We start from the raw sequence: 24249 nt of genomic DNA, 5'->3' as shown, positions 1-24249 counted from the left end.
AACGATTCCAACTAAAGGCAAAAGACGAGTGGGACGAACGTCAGCGGATTTGATAGTTCTCAACACACGTGAATCTTTATTGTTTCTTCCTATTCATACTATCAGATATGTGTTGACAAATATAATACGTATCTATACTACGAATGATGAACCAGAGGACTTGATTTCTTCGGTAAGTTTTATTAAATAAACGTTTGCACATATACATATATGGGTATGTATGTATGTATATGTATGGTAGAACCCATGGTTTTTTACATTATGGTGGAACATCGGGGTATGTAGTCCTCTTAGTATTGACAAAGTATGGTACATAAAAGCTGCAATTTTACGATGGAGGAGAATACAGTAATTCTAACAGATTCCGATTTCGTCAACTATATATATGTATAATTCTTACTAGTGTAACAACTCCAACATGTTGGTATATGGAACATCCACGCCAACTCGACAATGTTGGACCCTTACCAGTTTCGATTTCGCTAAAAAAATCTTATGCCGTTGTCCCAACTCCAAAACAATACCCTCAATTTTTTCGGATTTTTTTGAGCAAATTTGTTTTCTTATGATTTTTCAAAAATATGTCTTTGGCCGCAATTTAAAAGTCTGAATAAATTTTCGAAAATCCTATGTCACATATAAAAATTTTCAAGCCTTGACGCAGAGTGCTTCAGCATTCTCTTCGTATTTTTTTGGAACTTTTTGTCGGAAGAAAGATTGAAAGAAATTCGATCGAAAGAAGCGACAGTTTACTGTGGGCGGTTGCTCAAACATGCTGCACTGGGTATTTGAGAACTTAATCAAATTTTTCCAAACTCATTAATTATTTATAATTTTTTTATCTTGGAATAAAAATCTTTATGGAATAATTCTCAAAAATCCAGTATTACACCTAAAAAAAATTCAAGCAACAGTCTACAGTACATTGACTTCTGCTTCTATTTTGTTTTACTTCTTTTCGTTCAAGAAGATCAAAAACAACTTGAAACAAAGTCCCGAAAATTAAGAATTTAGATTCAAAAACTTATTTCTGACACAGTATTTTAAATAACTTTTTTCAATGTTTTCGATCACGGCCATCGAGGTGTTTCAAAAAACTTTAGAAACTCATCAAATGTATTTTTTAGAATCTGTAAAAATTGTAACTGCTATTTAGGGTCAGAAGAATGATGCGAAAAAGCGTAGATTTGAAAGGTCGAGGGTCAGGCGCAGGTCGAATTGATACGGAACGCCCCATATACATATACGTATATCTACGGGAATAAAGATAATGTGAAGCTATTTTCTTGTACGTGCAATAAATCTTATGGTACTCTACGTGCATGTGAACAGATGTGTTTCATTTAATACACCCAACGCAACTTCACAATAATCAATATATCATACATATTATGCGCGTCAGACGGTTATTTTGAGACAAATGTAATTCCCGTTTTTGGTATTTAATTCGACAGTCTCTAGATTATAGAATTCCATTGTCAAAATTAAGAAGCAATATTATAAAACAACGTTTCGAAATACGAGAGAAACCGCAGATTCTGGCAAAATGACGTAGGTTAACCTAATTGGTTAACTGCATTGCCTAACCAGACGTCATTCGGTGACTTCTGGGAATCCAACAAAAGCACATAAAGTAATCTGGACTAATGTTTTCTTCTGACATTGCTCAGATACTGCGTCGTATGCGGTATCTTGTATTTTCCTTGTGGTCCGTTTGTTTAGCATTTAACGTACCAACAAATTCTCATTCTTAATTTTTTTTTCGGCTCGCCGCACGGTTGCGGTACAAGCAAAAAATGTTTGAATTATTCAAATATGCTCTTCTCGTTCGGTGTAAAAGAACTGTAGATTTATTTTCATTTATTGTTAGCTGCGGACGTTTAATTTTATCGGCAACATACTGTCGCAGACGTGACGTAACGCCTGGGCGAACGTTACCGGTACCACGATACGTGCTGCCCCTGTGGACCGACGTATGACAAGTGTCACTTTCCACGGGTGTTTTACTTGCCGACTGCCGTGAAGTTGTAATTGAACTATAAAATAATCTGACTAACAAAGTGATTTAAGCCAGGTGACAAGCTTACCGAAATCGACTAGACTATTTTGCCAGTATTTTAGTCGATTTCGTTATTATATATAATTGTAGCTAATCAAAACAATCAGATTATGCAATATGGCGGTCTTTTGAAATTTCGTACCACGCGCAAATCGTATATTTCGGTTATAAAAGATGGGCGAATTCTCAGGAAACCATCGACGAGGTTGCAACTACTGATAATTAGAATTTTGGAATATAACAGTGTCTCGTTAATGAGACCTTGTCAACTGAAATTAGGGTGTAAGTATCGAACTAGCTATTAGGCGAATTTACTGTTTGAACTTGACAAGGCAAATTTGTACGATTGGTCGAGTTACCAAACAGAATATGCGACACAGAGCCTTATAGCCAATGGGCTGTCGAGGACAGATGGGTGCGCGGGACCTGAACGAATGCGACGATTTTAGGAAGTTTACGATGCTGAGAATGTTGCGCAAGCATTCAGTGAGCTCACTGTAAGGTATCGAAGGGAGTCATAACTGAGTTTGGTGTTAATCGAGGTACGAAGCACTGTTGTCAAGGGGAATTGATGGGTTGGCAGTCCTCGGTGAGCGACCGACGCGCTTTTCGCCGTCCAGCGGACGTCTCGTCAACTAATCAGCATGGATCGCGCTCCATGTTCGGCCGAGGAAGCAATGCGGTGTCCCCGCGGATAGGGCGTGCAGTTCTCGTGTTGTACCTCGCCGTTTTTTTTCGTGATCAGTGAACGTGTTACGAATCGACTGGTGCTCGGGACAACAATATACCGCTGAATCTCGGTCGGATCGTCGAGTGTTTACGAGTGATTTGGTGAATTTTGTGGATCGTGGTTACACGACGCGAATGAGGTGAATGCTCGGCGGCAGTGGTGCGGTAGAGAAAACCGCCAAAATTATCATTTACTTCTGTTCAATTTCTCATCCTAATCACGGCAACGAGCTGTTGTTGGTGTATTTGTGATTCGTATGTGCCAGTGCGCGGTCTCGAAGGTGTTCCAGGCATTTGTTATTATTTTGCTGCGGTGCTTTTGACCCGAAAGCGGGCGAGTTCACTCGAGCCTGTCTAGAGGGGTGTCCGGTGCCTTGTCTGCAACGGCTGCCCGCGGCACGCAACTCCGATATTCCCTGGCAACGCTTGGCACCTTGGATCTCCTCGAATATCTCTCGACTCTTCTACGTACTGGGTAACTAAAAGCGGCACCCTTTATCCCGAAATTGGAATCCCTGATCCCCACACGCCCCGCAATCTTACAGGCGAGGAAATACTCGGGGAAATGGGACGCGCTTAGTAGAGGCATACAGGGCTCGATAGTCTGTTGTAAAAAGCGCTGAAACCGAACACAAGAGAGCGACGCGAGTACCACGTGATCATTGTCAGGCTGTAAGCAGAGCATGCTTGTCTCGACGGCCATAACCTGACTGTTGCCCGTCCGCTATTTCCTACTTGACAACAACGAGCGAGCGAGCGATCGGCCAGTCGGCGAGAGCAAATCTCGGTCGAAAGTTCAATTAACTTCGTACATACCGTACGCACATATCTCTTTAACGACTAGCAAAGATTGCAAAGACACAGGCACACACCTCTTTTCGAGGCAGTGCCAGGGAACGAAATACCGTCGAGACAACGGCGTCACGACGCAATCTGCGGAATAAAAAAAGTGAGTCTCGTCAACGAAGTTTGTCCGATATTCAATTTCCTCCGACGGTCTCGATTTCGCCAGACTTTTATTTGACCAGCGATAATGACTGTCGGGATTCCGCAATCAGGGAAGGGGGGAGGGGGGGGGGATGAGCAGTCAACGGCAGTGAGTCACGAGCACCGTTGCAGTTGGGTGAAAACAAAATTTATTCCGAACAACGAGGAGACTTCCTCGCATGTCAACAGTGGTTCACGCCCACACACCCTGCACTACGTACGTGTGGTGTCTGAGTGTGGTTCACACGTATCTCGTAACGCCGGAACTGGTTCTGCCGCGTGGAATCGACGTTTCCAGTGCGTCGTCGTTTCTACATGTACACGTTGTTGCGTCAGCAAAAAATATCGCCACAATAATGTAAAAGCACCGTCAACGCCTCGTTCTTTCCCTCCTAAGTTCGCAATTGCGCGCGCTTCTACATCTCGTTGTTATTCATCTCTGAAACACTACCTTTACCTACGTGCATACGTCTGTACGTAAAAGCGCGCGTGTGTGCGCTTGTACGTACACATTTTACACAACGTACATGGCACCGCGGTGTTCGACAACGGTTCCGAATCACGTGGCTTTGTGTATCAACCAGTACTGATGCACTGAAACCAATAACCATTACTCACTTGTTTTCATTATCGGAAAAGGAACATCTTCTCTTACGACGCATATTGCCCTGCCTGCTCGTTCCTTGACGTGTGCACGTTAACGCGTTTAAATATCGTTATTTTACTACCAACCCGACACCACCATCACGCGACTGACTCATAACGGCCATCTTGTTACAGTTTTTCGCACAATTTTCCCCATATTTTTTTCCGCATTACCGGCCTCATAGCAAGCCGAATCGATTAGCTACGGTAATGCGTTTCTCAGAACTGTGTTAAAACAATATGCGAAACCTTGCCTGTTTGTTCGGGAACTCTATTTTGGAATTCCCTGATCCAAAGGTCACCCATCCATGTCATCGGCGGCGGTAAGATGTCGCATTAGTATCATAATATATTATTATATTCACTTTACGCAGATTAATCGTATGTGGAAAGTTTGTATTCGTTCATTCAATCGTTCCACCACCACCTCCTCATCTTCCTCCTCCTCCTCCTCCTCCTCCTCCTCCTCCTCCTCCTCCTCCTCCTCCTCCTCCTCCTCCTCCTCCTCCTCCTCCTCCTCCTCCTCCTCCTCCTCCTCCTCCTCCTCCTCCTCCTCCTCCTCCTCCTCCTTCTGCTGCTGCTGTTGCTACTCGCTCGCTAATCAGCACTGCTGCTCCTTGTGCAAGCGACAGCTGCGATACTGCGATCTTCGAACTATCTCTACATCCATAGTCAAGAATTTTCGAGAATCAAAAGTACGACGCATGTAATACTTGTTAATTATACATTTGCGCAGCAAGGAATTAAGCACAGTTTGTTCGCACTACCTACATTCTTTAAATAATCATTTCGTTTCCGTAAATCCATCGATATCTACTCAATACATATACAGTACCGATGAATCCTCCCCCGCCAAATATTTGTACGGTGATAGTTCATTGGTCATCGTTGTGATTCCGAAAATTCAATAATCCTCGAGGAACGAGTGCGATTTTACTTAAATTGTATATAAAACTCGGAGGGCTATTTCGCGGACAATTAATGAACAACAGCTGTTCCTACCCTGCGACCCTTGTACAGGTATATCCGGGGGTTTGTTGATACGTTGGGTACCTACCATTCGAGGCCAACCCTATTTCGTTATGTACACCCCTGGAAAACCAAACCCCGGCTGAACACCTGGCGCGCCGTTCTTTTCCCCCACCACCGGCACCGCCACCATTTCCGTGGGAGGAAAGACCCAAACAACAACAAGATAGTGCAGCAATTCTACACTTATTGTTAGTCTTTTACTGCTTTTCGCGTGACGATATTTCAATCGGGCTTCTTTTTTCATCGAAAGTAAAATTCATTGGTAAATTTAACTCTGTTATTGATGAGTGCTTATCTAGATAAATTAACTGTATATTCTATTTGGAAATGGGTTTAGCCAACAACAGCGTTTTGAAAAGTGTGACTCGAGCATAAGTCAAAGACTGTGGTCACTTCGGACATAAAATTTCTAACAATCGTTCTAACCTAGGTTTAAAAACGTATAATTATTACCTGGCCACGACTTTTATGAGATTATTGAATTATTATAAGATTTTTAAAATGCTAATGAGCAGACGTATCACTCGATCGATTTTTATTAAACGATCACAATCCTCTTTCTGGAAATACCTGAAAAACGTTTCATTTTCCATCGATTACTCTGTTAATAATATTATCTTTTATTCGTGCCGGTTTAATTTTAAATTAATCCTGAAAATCTGCAGAATTTCATTGATATTGTATAGTATATTCGCTACACTTTGTTCGTACCTATAATTCGAGGTAAATACACGATGCAAAATAATCTTCCATTTACAACGGATAATAATAAATGAGCACAAAATTTGTCATCTTCGTACTAGTTGTAGTATATAAATTTTATGTCGTTAGTTTCGAGGCAAAACGTTTCACGATGAACAATTATTCCCGAAATGTCGTTGTTACAAGATATAAGCTTTATAATAGGTACTACAATCTCTTCTCGTCGGTTTTTTTTTCATACGAGGGTTATTTGAACGTTTGTTTGTGAAATCGGAGAGGGGCGGCGGCAGAAATGTCCGGAGCGAGAAATTTGAAACCGGAAGCTGTACAAATTGTCCGTTACCACTCCTCAAACTGTTCCTGCTGCTGCTCCTGTTGCTGCTGTGCAAGAATCCAAACTTTTACGCAGAATAAAATCGCTCGGAAAGAGAGCCGCCTCGGGTTAATGTGCATAAATACGTATACGAGTGAAAATTTTGTCAAATTTACACATTCAAAGAACATCGTTCTTTTCTTACCATCTTTGAAAAATTACAGAGGATTCGAATCCGCGATAAGTTTGGCGATTTATACGCTACTATTGGGGATAAAATCATAAAACTGAAGTTAGTAACGTTAACGTAACGAAACGCTGGGAGAAAAAATTACTATTTTGCAGATTTATAGTGACTATGAAGTAAGGAAGTCAATTCTTCTAAATATGAATAAGTTTTACCTTGTTATGAATTACTGCATTTCAGACATTCCTGCAATTGTGAAATAACGATTTTTCCATTAAGTAAATCATTACAATAACGTTACTAGCTTCAGCCTCGTATAAAATCGTCGTCCTTCTTCCTTCAACTGATGCATTGCTGTTTCGAAAAGAATAAAACATGGAGGATATAGGTTATCGATGTGTGTTACATCGATCCTGATGCTGACCTGCCGCTATTTGAAGGGGGTGCCCTGGTCGATTTCAACGTTGACGTATATAACTCCAAATATCGGAAGTTCACGTATTTCAAACATGAAAAACGGGCCTACCAGCCCCATTGTATATGCAATTCTGAACAAAAATACTCCAACAGTTTTTCTTTTCACGCCGAAATAAAGAAATGGCACGGATTCTATGAAATCGCAATAGTAAAGTGGTAGAATTCATGCCATTTCTTTATTTCTGCCTCAGATGAAAATACATCGGGGTGTTTTTGTTCAAAATTGCGTATAGAATGGGGCCGTTAAGCCCTTTGTTGGGTTTGAAATACGTGGATTTCGATATTTGGATATATATAGGTCAACGTTGAAATCGACCAGGGCGACCCCTTCAGGTATTCCAGATTTAACAACCTTCTCCACACCGACTCTCTTTATTTCTGGAAATATCTGACGTAAATTGTTCGCCAATTTTCGGGCATTTCGTCTTCGTAGGTCTATCGATCGCTGCACTTCGCTCACGATCAGCTCAAATATCAACTCGTTTTCGCACAGGGGCATGCATTTTACTCCTGGCTAGGTTACTCACTCATTCAATCGTTTCTGCTCTTTCATTTTCATCCGTGCGCACCTGCCTAACGTATCGAACAATTCGTTTATTCATCCTAAGATTTTCTTTGTACCATCACATTTTTTATAAATTAAAAATTAATATAATCCGTTATCTACACCTTACATTGCGCGTTTACCCTTAAAAAAAAACCATTAAAAATAACGTAATACGGCATAAATCAATCATAGAATTAAAATTATATCCGTCTCATGCTAGAGCCAACAAACTTTCCTTAATTACTACGAAATTTGTTTCTTCATGATTTATCGTTGTTGAAGTGATTTCAAAGTATCTTCAACATGCGCTTAAGTTTTACAATTACAGGTTAACGCGACGCAAATGGATCATTTTTGTCCTACCAAAAATGGGAAAATATCTGCTTCGATATTGACAGTAAATTACGCGCGGCGAAAATCTTGGAGATATATAATACGACGAGCTTTAGATTGCGTTAAATGCAATAGTAGTGGTCAGCAAGTAGGCAGATACCGCATATGTCCCAAGGGGGAACGCAGAGGGTTGAACGATGTAAAAGTGATTTAAACAGAAGCAAGGATAAAAAGAAAGAGAGAGACAAGTTAACCGAGTCAATCGTGGTACAAGTACAATAAATATATACCTACACAATAATAATGAGGAAGATTACTATTTATTCATTTATTTATTTATTTATTTATTTATTTATTCATTTATTTATTTATTTATTTATTCGATGACAGCGAAAGAAGTAAAAGAATCGCATGAATTGCGTATGCTAGACATGATCGTATTCTTGGATGGGAATAAATAGTCGTGCGCAGGTATTTGCAGTTTAAAAATAGTTTAATATCGCTCGCATAATTTATAATGAACAGGATGATTCACCACGCGCCTAGAATGTAGATTTATTATTACGCTCGATACATCCGTCTTTGTACAACTTATACACACTATAGATTCAATACAAAGTACGATATTATTGTGTCGTGTATCTCCTCTACGTTTTTATATCACCAAAAAACGTCCCATTTTCCCGCACCGCCTTCAGTCAATTTTACCCCTTACATTTTACAATATTATTATCCTGATCTGCATCTGTTAGTTGATGTTATTATTTTATCATGCAAAGGGATATCACAATTCGATGTTTGTTTGACATACAATTGATTAGTAACTCTCGTATATTTTATTCTGAAATTTTTATTCTTTTTTTTCCGGTTTTACTCATCTTGTATTTTTTTTTTTTTTTTATCTATTATGCCTAAATCGCGGCATGTATGTATAAATTAATTCTGATTACTCGTTTGGTACCCTCATTCGCATGTCGATGAGTCGCGGCGGTGATCAATAACCTTCAATTATTCATTGTAAAAGACACAAATTAACACGTGTTTTGACAAAAACGAAAAAAAAATTACGTTATTACCAATTTTTCAAACGGTTAACTTCAATAGCCCAGTAATTCATGCCTCGGATGGAATATTCACGTTGGAGATATGTATGTACATTAGGGTGTGTCAAAAAAAAAAATAAATAAATAAAAACTCCCCAAATGCGCATGAAAATTTTGGTAGAGCATCTCAAGTAGTGGGTATGTTTCGTAAACGGCTTCACTTATAAACTATCCAAATACAGATTCTCATAGGAAATTTCTATTCTACCTATTACTTAAGTGGAAAATGGAAAGAACAAAATGGGCACCTCTAAATATAAATATTAAGAGCTCATATTTGGGTGCGATGTACTACTTGAGATGCTCTGCCGAAATTATGATGTACGTTTGAAAAAAATAATTTTTTTTTGGCACACCCTACGTACGTTGTATATCGTGTGTGTAGGATACATTCGTACATGTCATTATTTATGCCTTTGTTGCAGGGTCTTGAATGTATAATTTTATGTATACGTTTTTAATTATGTTTTATTACCCGGGCTGAAACTGGAGAAGGTGAAGCGCAAGCCTCGAGTCGCTTAATTACTACCCGTTAAATACTTGGCCTCGTTATTACCAGAAGTAATTATTCCATGATATCGCAACTTACGAGCATGTCGTTCTAATCGGAAATATGTTGCTTACACGGGGCTAAATGTTCTTCGGTAGATACAAAGTATTGTGCAGGTGTGCAAAAACAAATACAAGTCCAATTAAAATTGGTGTGTGTGTGGGGGTATATATAATACGTACAAGTCAAGCAAACATCGAGAATATCCCGAACATCTCGTGTTAATAATTAATCGATAAAGAAAACTAAGAAAATTAAGGAACAAAAAAAAAAATAATATATTCATCGTCACTTTTGCATTTACAATTTCAAATCGAATTGAGAATAACGGAATAGGTATATTAATCTGTTTCCCCCCCTTTTGTTCTGTTACAGAAATCCCGTGGGTGTTGGCCTGGTTTTAGAAGAATGATGTAAATGCGAAGACAATTATTTGCCGAAAAGAAACGTCAATCGATACTGCTACATTTCGATAAGATAAGCAACATCGTCTCGCATGCAACGGCTACGAACTGTAACCGCTGTAACATTGCCGGAAAAGCTTGAAATTATTCAAACTCTCCTCGAAAGAAGCGAGAGTAAACAAAACAAATAAGAAGACAGAGAAGAAGAAGTAACGAAAAACAAATACCTGTTCAACTAATCATTTATAGTATAAAAAAAAGTGCAACAAAACAAACAAACAAACAAACTAACAAAAACCGACTGAAGTCTTAACTTTGACTTAAATAAAATAGCAACAAATCACCGCCAAAGTAGTGTTAAAAAAAAAAAAAGAAAAAGAAAGAAAGAAGACGAACGTTAGTGTATATAAGAGCTATTTTTCCTACGCAAAAGAAACAAAACAAAACATATTTCTCTAACTTTCGGGTAAATTTATAATTATACACTCTCGATAGCCGTAAATAATACTGCCAAGAGGGATAAAAAGAAGGGAAGAGAGAGAAAGAGAGAAAATAAAGCATAAAGAGGAGGAAAAGACGTGTAAATTTCGTTTAGCCGAAAGATTTAACACATGTGATTGTTGTCTGTCGCGCGGCCTATCGAATTGTTTATATCGACGAGCCTAATTTGCCGGTAACATCACAGTCATCGTCGTAATCGTAATCGTAATCGTTGTATCGAACAGTTGCTAAGATAGAACAATAATTTGCGTTTGATGATGACGATGACGACGATGAAAAAAATATCCGGAAAGCAATAAAGACACCGATGATGACGCAAGGGAAACTGTAAAATCTGTCGGAGTGTTTGAAGTAAATTTCCAGCTAGACGTGGGACAACGACAAGTATCAACGGAAGCCGAGTGTCTGGCTGGACGTCTCCATCATCGTCATTGTCATTCGTGATAAGAGTCGGAGCGTTGGAAGCGCCGGTAAAAGAATAAAAAGAAAAGGAAGACAAGAAACGAGAGGAAAAATTATACACGCGTAAAAACTTTTCTTCGAGTGCGCTCGCGTGTTTCCTGTTTTCGTGGTATTATTGTAACACACATGATCCGTTCGTGCGGTTTGGCGGTATTAATAAGCAAAATTTTAAGAACAGGAAGTGAGAAGATAATCGAATCGAAAGAAGAAGCTTAAAACATAAAGGGGTAAAAATTTGACGTAGCCCTTGTGAGGCGATATATTATTATTAGTACTATTATTATTTCGAGTGAAAATCTTAGCCGGTATAAGTGTAAGAAAGAACAAGAAGAAGACGAGAGAAAACAGGAAGTAGAGCCTGGTGGATGCAGAGCAACCCAGTGGCCTGCGAGCCAAATGTTATGAGCCTTTGAGAACTGCCGTTGGCAGTCGGCGGCGCGGGTATGGAGTACGGCGGCGGTGGCGTTAGTGCCCGTGGGGGTGGCGGGGGTGTTCAACCCTCAACAGTAACGCGAGGTGTAGCAGGCACCGACACTACCGATGCCGCGTGGCACAAGCACGAGCAGATGATCCTTATGGAATCCAGGCAGAAGCAGCAAAGTGAGTACCTGTTATCATTGTACCGATATTTTCGCATGCTTATTTCGGCAGCGCTATCGTACGTAACTGTTATATTGTATAAGTGCGCGTAAGTGCGCGTCATCATCGTCGTCCCTTGCCGACTTGGCTTACACTGACACCGAGAGAAATTTGTCCTTTACTATTTTCATTTTTTACCATAACCGAAGAATATAGTTCTAGGTACAAAATGAAAATTTAGTGTTGTAGTTGTTAACGGAAAGCCTGGTATCCGTTGCTATTCTTTCTCATTACGATCACTGTTGCTGTATTTTCTTGCAACTGTTGCGAAAATTTAATGCTTGTGCAAGAATAAATTGACGTTAAAGCCCTGTTTAAGTAGAAAAGTAGAGTAAACCGAACAAACTGATTTTGCGTTGAAATTACCGAAAAAAGGATCGGCAATAGCGCAAAATGATTCCGTTTACCTCGCTTCTCGCAATTCCAACAATATTCAAACAGTTTTTTTTTTAACGGTACCTGTTTTACTGAACTTTTCTAGTTACCGTAACAAATGAAATTTTTCTCAGTGCACAAACATCGTTATATCTCCGAAACTATTGATCCGGTTGTGACGAAATATATCCTAAAACATGACCAGTCGTTGTAGCTACCCACAGAAAAAAACATCATAATCGGTTGGAAGATAGGGGGGGATATCACTATTTTGCAATGCTGTAGTGACTTTGAAGTATGCAGTTAGGTTTTCAAATTTCTCGTTCTCGTTTGACCTTATATTTTTATTTTCTCTCCTGTTTTTCTCTCGCATTTTTGAAACGAAACAGAGACATCCTGTAAGTGGAATACCGTTATTTAAGTAGTGGCGATTGATGCCTTCTTGTAATGGTACCCTTCTCCGAATGAAACTTGAGATTGTATATGTGCTTTTCTCATTATCTGGAAACGGTCGCTGCCAGTTAATGGGTTATTGCTTGTTCTAAGTGGTTGGGAATTTTTCCTTTTTAGGGTTGGTATATATGTGTATACATAATAGACTGGGCAAAAAAAAAAACGAAGAATTTTTTTTTTAATGGTTAATTTAAGTTATTCGACATTGAAATTACTTTTGAATACAATTTCAATGTCGAATAACTTTTAAAGGAGTGAATTTCATGAAAAATGTTAAGAGACCTTTTTTGTAGAGCGTCAAATTTCCCACAAAAATAATGGTTTGTTCGTTTTTTTTTTTGCTTCAGCGGTGATTTGGATGTGGGGAAAATAATCAGTTTCGGAAAAACTCAAAAGAGTTATTGAGCAGATTTTTTGCGCGTCGGCAGGAGTTAATCACACGCGACTCAATGGTCTTTTTCTTGGTTTACCAAAAAAGTCGTCAGGAAAGAGAATTTATCTTATCATCAAGTGAAATCATATTTATTTGAATTAACGAACAATTTCTTTAGTCACATCTGATCGCCATGTTTGGCAAATTCAATAATCTCTTTTTCATTCTATTCCCACCTAACTATTTTCATTTAAAGAAATTGGTGGTCGGGGATTTCGCGAAGTAAATTGCCCCGCAACTCGACGATTCCTCCGCGCTGCAGTAGAAATGTGTCTATAAAATATGTCAGTACAAAAGAACTTTGTACACTGAAATATTATATATATTTATGTATATACGTTTCAAAAATATATATATATATATATATACGGAAGACCGGATGTCAGTTGTCCGTTACCAACAAAACTACTTTTCTTCTTAACCTCCGCAATAAAAAATTCAAAACCCTTGTTGGTTGTACATTTTCTGAAAATCGGAAAGTTTTATGACGGGACGGCGAGTATCGAAATATGTAAAGAATGTGTCCTTCGTTCAGCCGGTTCTCTATTTTCGTGTGTTTGCCACTTGGGTACTTACTTTTGTAGGGATATAAAACGTCAAAGTCCGCTCTAATCCTCGACGACTGTATAATGGCGTTTAAGTCTCTTCGTTTAGTCTCATTTTCTGCGATTTTCAACGCCTGGAATCGATTTTTCGGGTGTGCCGGATTTGTTTTATTGTGCCGCCGGAACGATGTAGTTGAAATAATTTGATACCTTTTTCGAAAGGGCAGGTAAGCTGAGCCACAAAGGCCTACCTTTGCCTTCCAGGTAAATTCTCCCGTCCTCCGAAAGGATTAGACAAAGAAATATCAAACGAGATAAATATAAGAGGATATTGGAAAAAAGAAATAAAATTGTTAGGAAAAAATGTCGGCTCTCTCTTTTTCTATCCCTGTCAGTGGTGCGCTTTTATTGTGACTTTTAGATTTGTATTTATTACATATGTTGGTTTCTTATTCATTCGAGATACAATTTACACGAAAATAATTAGAGTAATCGGACTAATTATAATTCGTTTTATACATCAGTATAATTAATAATTAATCGATCATTCAACGAACAATATATATTCCTGTCGTATTTTTGTAATGACCTCGAAAAAATTTATGAACAATATCAAACGATTCTTTTCCATAAGTTCAATTTATACGTAAGGTGAAAATTCGCAACGTTTATTCAAGGATAATTATTCAGAAAAAATATCTACCGTTTCGTGCAACTTGAGTCGTTTATCTGAAATTCAGTATACATTTTGCAAAATATATACACACCTTCAAAATCCATTATAAATGCGGAAAATGACGCGATATTTTTTTCCTCCATGATTCACTCGCGTGAAGGTTTAGGTACCAGCTTGATAAAATAATTGTAACGCTTATTTTTATAGTTTGATAGCCACTGTTCCGCAAACTCTCAACAAGTATCAGATCCTCTATCCACCGATTATTCGTATACATTTTTTTAATTTGTTTCTTTTGTACCCACTACGAGAACAAAATCGTCCGTCTTGAAATTAGACCGCGAGTTAACTACGACTACGTCGACTCGGCAGGTATATCATGTACTTTCAAACCACGCGATAGGCATATGCATACACACACACACACGTGTAAACGTATACGTATATGTATATAAAGTAGCGCCAGCAAACGACGAGTCGTCTCTATATAGTTTTTCCTTCATCCGAACAAAGACTTCCGGCCGCCCATTGAGTCGCGTAAAATCGTACCTCAGCTACAGCGGCCTCTCTTTCCTCTTTCCCTCCCGTCTTCCATCCTTCCTTCCTCTTACCTTTAAAGTAACAGCCGTCCTCTTCTTCTGTTCTTCCCGCGAGAAAATTTATCCCTCGTGTATACATATACCTACGCTACAGAGAATATAGCGAGAGAGAGTTAACTTAACGAGAATAAGAGAAAGAAGCAACCGGTAACACTACAGATTCTTAATTATACGTTTATCTGCTGTGTAATATTTTGATATTTGAAACAATTTTCTGACGGGCTGAAGCTAACACCCACAATTAGCAGACAAATGTTGTGATGTTTATTCGAACAAGGTAGTGAAGTCCGAATATCTAAATTTTGTGAAATATCTTGAACCCCCGATACTTTTATACAGTTACGAGGATAAAACTAAAATGCATTTTTCTATTTCCAAAACGTTTGACACGGTTGGCTGCTGGTTTCAGCTTCATAATATTCTGACAAAGAATGTAATGAAAGTAAAATTGTACATTATACGTGTTGTATGGGAAGAAGGTTATAATTATACGGTTTCAGTCTCTTTCGGTCACTTTGTAATTACTTTCTGCGAAACTATCGCAAGTTTATTTATTTATTTTTTTTTTGGCAGGAAAATAGTCCAATAGTTGAATTTTTTCTTTTACACAGTTCTTGAAAATCGTTGTTTTCGGTTTTTGACAAACGACGTTCGTCAAGCGAAGGAGATGAAAAAGTTTGATACGAATTTTCTTCTTCGTTTGCGCGACGACGAAAACTTTATTTTCTAGAGAAGCTTTGATAAAATTTCGGGAATTACGTTTAACAAGTTAATTTCACTCATTGTAGAATTATCGCACAGAACAAATCGCTGACCCTTTCAAGCTCAGATTTTTTCTGTTGTTTCGGTAACATTTTACAAAATCACACTTTGTAATTTATAAGGGATGAATGCGAAGACTGAAAAGAAATAAACACAACGAAAGCATTTTTTTTTTTCATCATCAATTAATTCCAAAATGTTCAAAAAATGTGATCATCAGGTTTTTCATCATGCCTCACGCCCCCTCAACAAATGCATCTGCAGTTTTGATTCAATCTTAATTGTTTCTTCATTTATAGTCCGTACGCAATTCAATTGTTATAAATTCGATCTAACGTGTGAAAAGATCGAAAACGAATTGTAGTAAGGATCCGTTCTCCGCGTAGGCTTGAAGGAAGTAGGTACCTACATGTGGTATCGAGTATCCATCCTCACGGCAATAAACTCGCGGAAGATGGGGAGACGCAGGGTCTGGTTCGCGGTCTGGTGCATCGAAAAATTGTTAATTATTTTAATAACTTGGCTCCTCTACCTGTTCGCTAACTTTCTTGAAGCTCGGATGCATCGCCAACCTGGTTCGCCACTCTCCGCGTTAATGTATGAAGCAGCTCGCTATCACTGCCCGGCAAAACTGTTGCTGTCCTGCATCGTCTATGTGGGGCGAAAAATACTCTTTCTTTTGGCGGCTCCGGTCGTCGGACTTACGACTTGACCGTTTTGAAACATTGCGAAGAACAAGTAAAACAATCGGGAACCTCAAGAAAACGTTTGATTTTTCAAAAGTGGGGGGGCAACAAAGGATCACAACACAGTCGACTGTCTCTCTTTCTCTCTCTTTCTTTTTTTCTCCCTTTCTTTCTTCTCCTTTTCCTATCTTGTATTATACTATACGCGGCTTTTACATCTTACGAATATACTACTCGTTGCTGGTTCAACAAATTAGTGTGAATTCTCTACCCTCAATCACTCACATATATAATTATAATGTACAGGTATGTATGCGAATGTGACCCACGCATTAGTTGACAACTGCTTCTCCTCCTCCTCCTCCTCCTCCTCCTCCTCCTCCTCCACCTCCTCCTCCTCCTCCACCTCCTCCTCCTCCTCCTCCTCCTCCTCCTCTTCCTCTTCCTCTCCGACACCACCGGATGAACTATTACGTGCGCTTCCGTAGCTTCGCAGGCGGAAAACAGATGTTATAACTATATGCTGTAGGAATTCATGACGATCTACAGAATTGCCGTATTACATATGATAGTGGTTCGCTTTTGCGGTCGGCCGACGAGGACGAAGTGAATATGATTTTTATTTATGGGAACTTGTTCGTGCGTATTTTTACTATGCTGCCGATTTCGTACGTTCGGTTAGGCTTCGCTTGCTTTCGTTTGATGTAACGACGTTACTTATCGTGATCTTTAATCACGGTGATTGATTAATTTTTTATTCATCGAAAATCATCGTAATTATCACTTTAATTGCTATGGAGTATATATGTGTACACAGGCTTGCGATCGCTCAGTCACGCAATATGTAATTATATTCTACGATGGAAGATGTATACGAGTTGCTTTGTGAACGAGGGTTTATCATACACGCCTTTTCAAACACATTCCAGTCCACTGATCATCGGTAATTAAATGATATTTTTACTTGAAGGCGAATTTCAATCATACATCTTCAGCAAATGATTCGGTGTTGTTAGATCTGTGGTATTAACTGCATACGCTCGTTGGTCTGATTTCGAATAGACTCGTTCGGCTCTTTAACGCTTCGGAAAAAAAGAAACCGATATATATCTGTTATTACTAAAAAAGAAGACAATTTCGATACAGTTATGATAACGGAATTATTCCTAATAAATTTTCTAATCTATGTTATTCTGTATCCAACATTTTTTCTATTTAATATTACACGTGTATTATTCGTATACGTAATCGTGAAACTCGTCTTGTATACGGAAATAGCTTCGATTGTCCCACAGTGACGAGAAAAAGAGGAGATGCTGATTTGAGTCCGCTGACGGGACCTCGTCTATCGTGAGAGTAAATTCTTGTATACAGAAATAATAATACGAATGTCTTAACCAAAGTATAAGATTCGAAGATCCGGTAATTGCAAATTTTTATTTTACCATTACAAAATACTATTATTCGGCTCTTTGTATTGCTTTAACGAACCTTTCTCAACCTTCTAATCGTCTCCTTCTTCATCACGTCTCGGATTTTACTGAACATCCAATCGACATATACATCGCATGATTATGATAAACGATGATGCGGGGAAAACGATGATGAATGGGATAGATATTTTCAATTCTTACTTTATCTGTCATTTGTAATATTGTAATCACGTTCTTACGTTACATGTCGCGCATATATTTTCGAGCTCTATATTATCGATCGAGTTAATTCTTTACGGATATTCGTCATAAGATGGATCGAAGGAACGCGACTAGTCATTTTGATGTGCAGGAAACGATGCACGGATACGTAGTAAGTACCTAGGTACAGTTGAGACTGGCGCCTTGCGAATGCCTTGAGATTCGCTGTTGCATTCCAACAACGATATACGTACACGAACGCACTATACATACATATCATGTGCAGGATAGTCCTTTACCTCGTCGCCAAACAAGGCGAACTGTCATTATAGCTATCATTATATATAGTTGAAAGATGAATGAAAAATCACCGTTTTGCCTGCCCGTTTCAATTTTGGTTGAAATATTTTTGGTTTTGGCCATACAATTTATGTAATTTAGTTTCATAGTTTTCAACAATGTTTCAACTATTGTCAAAATATCATCGTTCAAGGAGTTCCGGGGATGCCGGGAGGGTAGGAAAAATCTGAAAGAAAATTGAAATGCTTTTTAGAGTTGGAACAACATTGTAAGAAATCGCGGACGAAATCCGAATCAAGACGGCGAGGGTCAGACCCTAGTCGAATTGACGTGGAATGCCCTATGTATAAATACCACAAGCGGAAGTTGCCAATTAATGCTCAGACATAACGTAAACGTATCTTATACACCCGAATCGCTGGCATACCAGCTCAGCTCTACATTTCTGGTATCTGAAGTGCTCAATCAGTGAAACCAAAGTAAAAGTTACGGATTACCTTGACAAAAGAAACATTCTCTTTTCGACGATTAATAACTACTTTGGGATGGTAAAACGGAGGAAATAATGACATGGATGAGAAAATTATCACATATGGCTGTGAGGTGCGACGACGACGGCCTCGAGACATAACAAGTTGGTATTTGAACGAGTGTCGAGTATCGGTGAAGAGATGAAGGAAAATAGAAGAAAATAAAAGGGTAGAAAAAAGTGAAGAAATAAAGCAAACAGACAACGAAAAAGATACAGGAACATTCGTCTATACGACCACAGAAGAACACCTAGAGACAGATGCCAGGTCAAAAATATACGACTAGGCGGACCTGACGCCGTTCGAAAGAGAGAAAGAGGAGAGAAGAAGGAGAGGAGTCTTTGCATTGTCAAAGAGTCACTGCCTAGGCAGGGCTCCAAGTTGTGCCTATTTGTTTCTTATATAGATTCTCGGTGCTCCCTGCAGCTTACCGTTCCTTGTGTTGGATGAGATGATGCGGGTTCAATGAGTCTGAGAACACTGACCCAACAACCATCACCGACACTGTCGTCAACCACTTCGTTTACCAACCACTCGGCACTTTTACTTGCAGTTCTTCTTAAAAACTCCCCGATATACACGAATTTTGTTTTCATTGCACGACTGACATGACACTCCGTGCCAGAGAACTCGATCAGCTGTTCGCTGCAGCCCGCGTTAATAATTATTACTGCCTTTGTGCGTGTCCAATCTAATTTGTGATTGGCAGTTCCGGTTGAATATACTTTCAACTTGACGATGTATCGTCGTATGTACGGTCTCGGCAGAAAAGTTTCCAAATTTAAATAGTACTCAGCGAAGTTTACGTGGTCGAAAAATCCGATTCGAAGCTACAATGGAAGTGGCGTTGATTATGTAACAGTGTCCATTGTACGTGCAGAAAAAAAATATGCTTCACTGTATGACAAGAGCCATGACATTATTTCGCTAATTCCTTGTTCATCCAATTCTAATGAATCGTACCTCGATTTACTCTGTACGTACAGTTTAATAATTTTTTTTTTTCAAAACTCGTTTTGGTTATTGGTTTAGTCCCACCTTTTGAAAGGCCGTCGAGTTTTTTTTTCTTCCTTTTTTTCTTCATCGCGCTTTTGGCTATAGTGTACGCTGAGTGATACTAATCCTGAACTGCAACTTTGTTGGAGTCTCTTTTTTTTTTACGCAGAAACAGTAAAAAATTTTAAATCTGCCTCTCTCTGTTGACATATTTAAGGGAGGAAAGTTTTCAAAGTAAAACTTTTCGTCCGTCCATCTTTTCTTGGTCCAATGTTACGTAGGCTCTTGGCCTTTTCTCGACGCGGGCCATACTTAGCTGCTTAATGATGGTGAACCAAGAGCGGAAAAGCAGCTAGCCAAAGAGAGCGAATGGAGGTTGAAAGAGATGAAGAGCAAGATAGCCGCAGGCAAAGCTCTGTAGCCTTTTCCTTTCCCCGCCTGCTCGATCGTTCGCTAATTAATAATTACCAATAACCAATTATTTATCAAGCACTGATCAAGATAATCAATATATCATTTCATTTCTTTACTTTGAACACTTCGATCGTCTGTGCCTCTGTGCGGTTCGTCGTATCAAAGTTATTAATTACCGTCCGATTGGTAGAAAACTGGAAATGGGAGAATGGAGGAAAAGGAAAGGACATTACGCGAGAATCCCTTGACGTAAACTTACCCGAAATTTTCTACTCCATTCCGTAAAACTACCCGTTTCCCTATTATATTATCATATTATTATAGATATGACGCGAAGTTATTTGTTTCGACGCTCAGGAAAACCGTCCATTTTTCTTTTCAATTGAGGAAAAAGAAAGTATAAATACGCGGAAGAACAAATGTTAAAGTCGATGATGCGTGTAATACGATCGATCACTTTATTTTCCCCTCATTATTTATACATTTATAATAAGAATATCGGCATACGCATGTATTTACTTACAGAGTATTTCTTTTCTATCGCCATAATTTCGAGTCTCAAACACACATATCCTTCATAGTTTATTATTTCTGGCCGTTTTGTCGTTTACGTAACTGTCTAGACGTTGGACTCTAGACGAAACAGCAGCAGCAGTTGTATCGTCTAACTGGAATTGGCGGATCAGCGCAAAAATAAAATACGGTGTATCGCATGTCCCAGAAGTACCAAACCATTTTTAGAATATTTATTTTCGAACGTTTTTACTCGATACACAGTGTTTATTCTATCGATATAAACGAAAGTTAGAGGAAAATATAAATTAGGTGGGAAACGCTTTTCCCCTTGCGATGCAGAGTGCAACCGTCTCTCGTTCTTCGTCTAATCTTCGTCGTTGATCCGGCTTCGTCTTCTTCTTCTTCTTCTTCTTCTTCTTCTTCTTCTTCTTCTTCTCAGCAGCGCACATTTAGCTTATTAAACCGAAATTAGAGCGTTCGCTTCGTTCTAATTATAACAACACACCACATACTCGAATACTAGGGCAGCGGAGAATTCGGGGCAACACGTTTCACCGACTATTAGCATTACCGAAAGCCTCTGCTGCGTGAACGTAGGTCAGCAGCAATAAACCGTCCGACATCCGTCGCTTGATACTCCGATCTTTTTCTTCTTTTTCACGTTCTAAACTGTCATCCTGCCAAATTTGCGCAAACTGTTAGCAAAAATCAAGGAATTTGATTACTAGTTAGAACTGAGATCGTATTTTATACGCGAATCGTCGAACGTAATCTTGTATTTTTTATCTGAAAAATTTTTGGCAATCGTGTAAGGAAACTCGAGGATTAATTAGGTCTTTGTAATATGTCCTGAATACTTACAATTAGTATTCTATTTTTAGTCGGTTTTTTTCCCTCGATAAATCGGGGTATTCAAACTTCACGCGAACTGTATTCCTGTATATCCGAGGAATTACAATTTGCGGTCTTTTACCCGAGGATCGCTTCATTAAACGTGTAGTACTTTTCTTTTATCCTTCTTTTTTACGTTCCATTTATTTTATTCATTCTGATTTTTTTGTTTCGTCTATAAATAATATAACGTGGAACAAGAATTATTATCAACCGTATCAATTTTTTTTTTTTGCTGTGCATTATGTACGTCATGCTGCAGGATATAATACCGGAAAATACGGTCAGTCTGAAATTTTGATTAACCGCTAACAACATCCCTGTACCTTACAATATTGAAACAAAGTAGTAATTAGTAAATTCGATATTTATTCATTTTCAAATTTTCGTTTACTTGCTAGAAAAGTTGTTCTTTTTGCATATTCGATGGGGAATTAAATTAGTAACACGACGCGTCATTACTGTGTGAATTTTGGTAAGTCATATGAGATCAATTAATGCGTTACGGAAGTTTTGAAACTTTGTCGTTATTTTTTTCGATTCGAAAATCGTCACCCGAATCCCGACGACTTTTGAGTAAAGAATCAAAGCTGTGTATTTGTCGTGATCTTATGCCGTAGATAGCTTCTTTACCATCAGGTTACCTGACGATAATTAAAAGTTATCCAAAGTTGGACCATCTGATTCATCTCCAGTTATAACTATACATTTCAATCCAATTGAATCTCAGTCATTCTTTTGATAAAAATGAAACATGTGTTTTAAATTGAAGCCGTTAGAAATATTATTCGCGTGCATTTAGCGAGAAATCATGGTTGGAACCTACTTCTCTTCACGCGTTAAAGCTGCACGAAATAATGGTATAGCTTTCAAGGATGTCGTCCGTACACTTAGATTTTGTCATCCTATTCTATAAGTGTTTTGCGTAATTGACCAAAATTCAGTGTGCGAAAAATTTTGCTCCGTTGTTTTCATGTTCTTCCCCGATTCTCCGTTCGATTACGTAAAATAGGATGCGAAAGTAAAGGTGGGCACAGCAGACATCCTTGAAAGTCGACGCATGTATGTACTTTTGTACAGCTGCGTTCACAAGGATGTCGAACGTCGGTAATGCTTCAACAACACACTACGTGCTGTTTCATCGTGAATAATGCTTCGATCGGGCCGAAATATCAAAAGTTTTTTAATCTCGAGAGAAGACGCGAAAATGCTCAAGGCAACGCGAAGGTTAAATACAAGGAGGGTGAAGCTAGCTAACGACATATTCACAAAAGGTTCTTACACACGTTGTTTTTCACGATCCAAACTATTTGAATCGTCGGACAAGTGTCAGAAATGTTAAAACACCATATATCGGAGTGGTTTTTGCGAGAACTTTTAATAACGAGTCGACGACTATGCTTCAGCATCGTGATATCAACACGGTTGCGGATAGTTTGAAATTTCGTTACCATCCATCGTCGATGAGATGTTGAATAAAGTTCGCGATGCGAACGCGACTGAATTACGCACGAAAAAAAGTGGCAATTAGAATTGGTTTATCGCAATTGTAAAACAAGTGTACGTGTACCGAAAATCGATACCGTAAGCGATTTACTACCACAGACCGTACAATTTTCGTTGCAAAAATTCCTGACAATTACAAAGCTGTGCGAAATACATGAGTGTTTCCACGATTGTGTCAACATTGCCGCCAGGGAGGTTCAACGAACTTCATCATCCGTGACGCCCTTTAAAAATGTGTAGAAAAAATCGTTGTCCAAGTATTCCTTGGCAATACAATCGTCAATTATCGTCGGGTCCGGGACCGACACCTTGTACCTCTTTTGGCCCAGGCTTACGGCTAGACAGTCTTCTTCTCGAACGCTGCGGGGGCTCGAAAGCTGCGCCGGGACTACCGGCGAGGTTTGGCGTTGGTCGGATGGCAACTTGGTGGCTAGCCGGTCGGCGCTTCGTACCTCCACATCCGTCTCCACCTCCACCTCCAACTCCAACTCCACTCCCCCGCGCGACGCGATCAATACGCTGGTTCTCCTCTCCCTCTCTGCCTCTCTCCCGCGCTCTCTCTCTCCCTCTCCCTCTCTCTCTCTCTCTCTCTCTCTCTTTCATCTCCTTAGCCTCGTTCACTCGCACGCCGTTGCTGCTCTGCCGCTGTGGCTGTTGGCTGCTGGTTGCTGGCTGTTGGCTGTCTGTAGGTACTTGGGCAGCAGCAACAGCGCCAGCAACACCAGCATCAGCATCAGCATCACCAGCAGCAGCAGCAGCAGCCCCTGAACTCGACGAGGCCGCTCGTTCGAAACGCTCTTTCTGTTGCTATGCCAGTCTCCCCTCCCTGCGGTCCGTCCGCCTGTCCTATGTGCTCCTATATCCTACATTCGCATCCCGACGCCGGCGTCGCGGCGCCTCGTCCTGCGGGAACGTTCTCCTCCTTCTTCTTCTTCTTCTTCCTTCGCATATGTATATGTGTGTGTGTGTATATATATACATATATAATCCTTTTCTTCTTTTTTTTTCCATTCTTCTTGTTACTTGCACCAGCTCCGCCAGGTGACTCCCTCGAATAAACGTACATACGTCGGCTGATCTTCAGACCTAATGATATCATGCCACCCGCGGTTTTTTTGGCAACTTGATTTTAACGAGTGGACGCCAAAGATATGTGCATCGGGCTTTTGAAGAAATCGAAAAGAAAGAATGAAAATATACGAATCAACAGATTTTCGTACTGTATAAAGGATGTTGATAACATATTAGTATCGACTAAATTTT

At 39.3% G+C, this 24249-nt stretch overlaps 1 protein-coding gene across 4 annotated transcripts in view; it reads left to right on the top strand.

Annotated features, from left to right (window-relative positions):
- The first annotated feature begins 2687 nt into the window (after window positions 1-2687).
- The window catches only part of LOC124184422 (serine/threonine-protein kinase minibrain), a 55998-nt gene continuing 34436 nt past the window's right edge, over window positions 2688-24249 (top strand). The window contains exons 1-2 of one of the 4 annotated variants that reach the window (XR_006871194.1): window positions 2688-3263; window positions 10040-11631. Coding sequence is in view for 3 of the 4 variants with exons in the window: in XM_046574106.1 (XP_046430062.1) it covers window positions 11475-11631 (157 nt within the window). In the remaining variant the exon portion in view is untranslated. Of the gene's footprint in view, window positions 3264-3378; window positions 3738-10039; window positions 11632-20722; window positions 20728-20794; window positions 20797-24249 lie in introns of those variants that run through there. The other 3 variants (XM_046574106.1, XM_046574107.1, XM_046574108.1) reach the window with 3 other exon arrangements.

Source organism: Neodiprion fabricii, chromosome 6, assembly GCF_021155785.1.
Source record: "Neodiprion fabricii isolate iyNeoFabr1 chromosome 6, iyNeoFabr1.1, whole genome shotgun sequence".
NCBI lineage: Eukaryota > Metazoa > Arthropoda > Insecta > Hymenoptera > Diprionidae > Neodiprion > Neodiprion fabricii.
The sequence above is the reverse complement of the archived record's forward strand: the minus strand, read 5'-3'. Positions and strand labels throughout refer to the sequence as shown.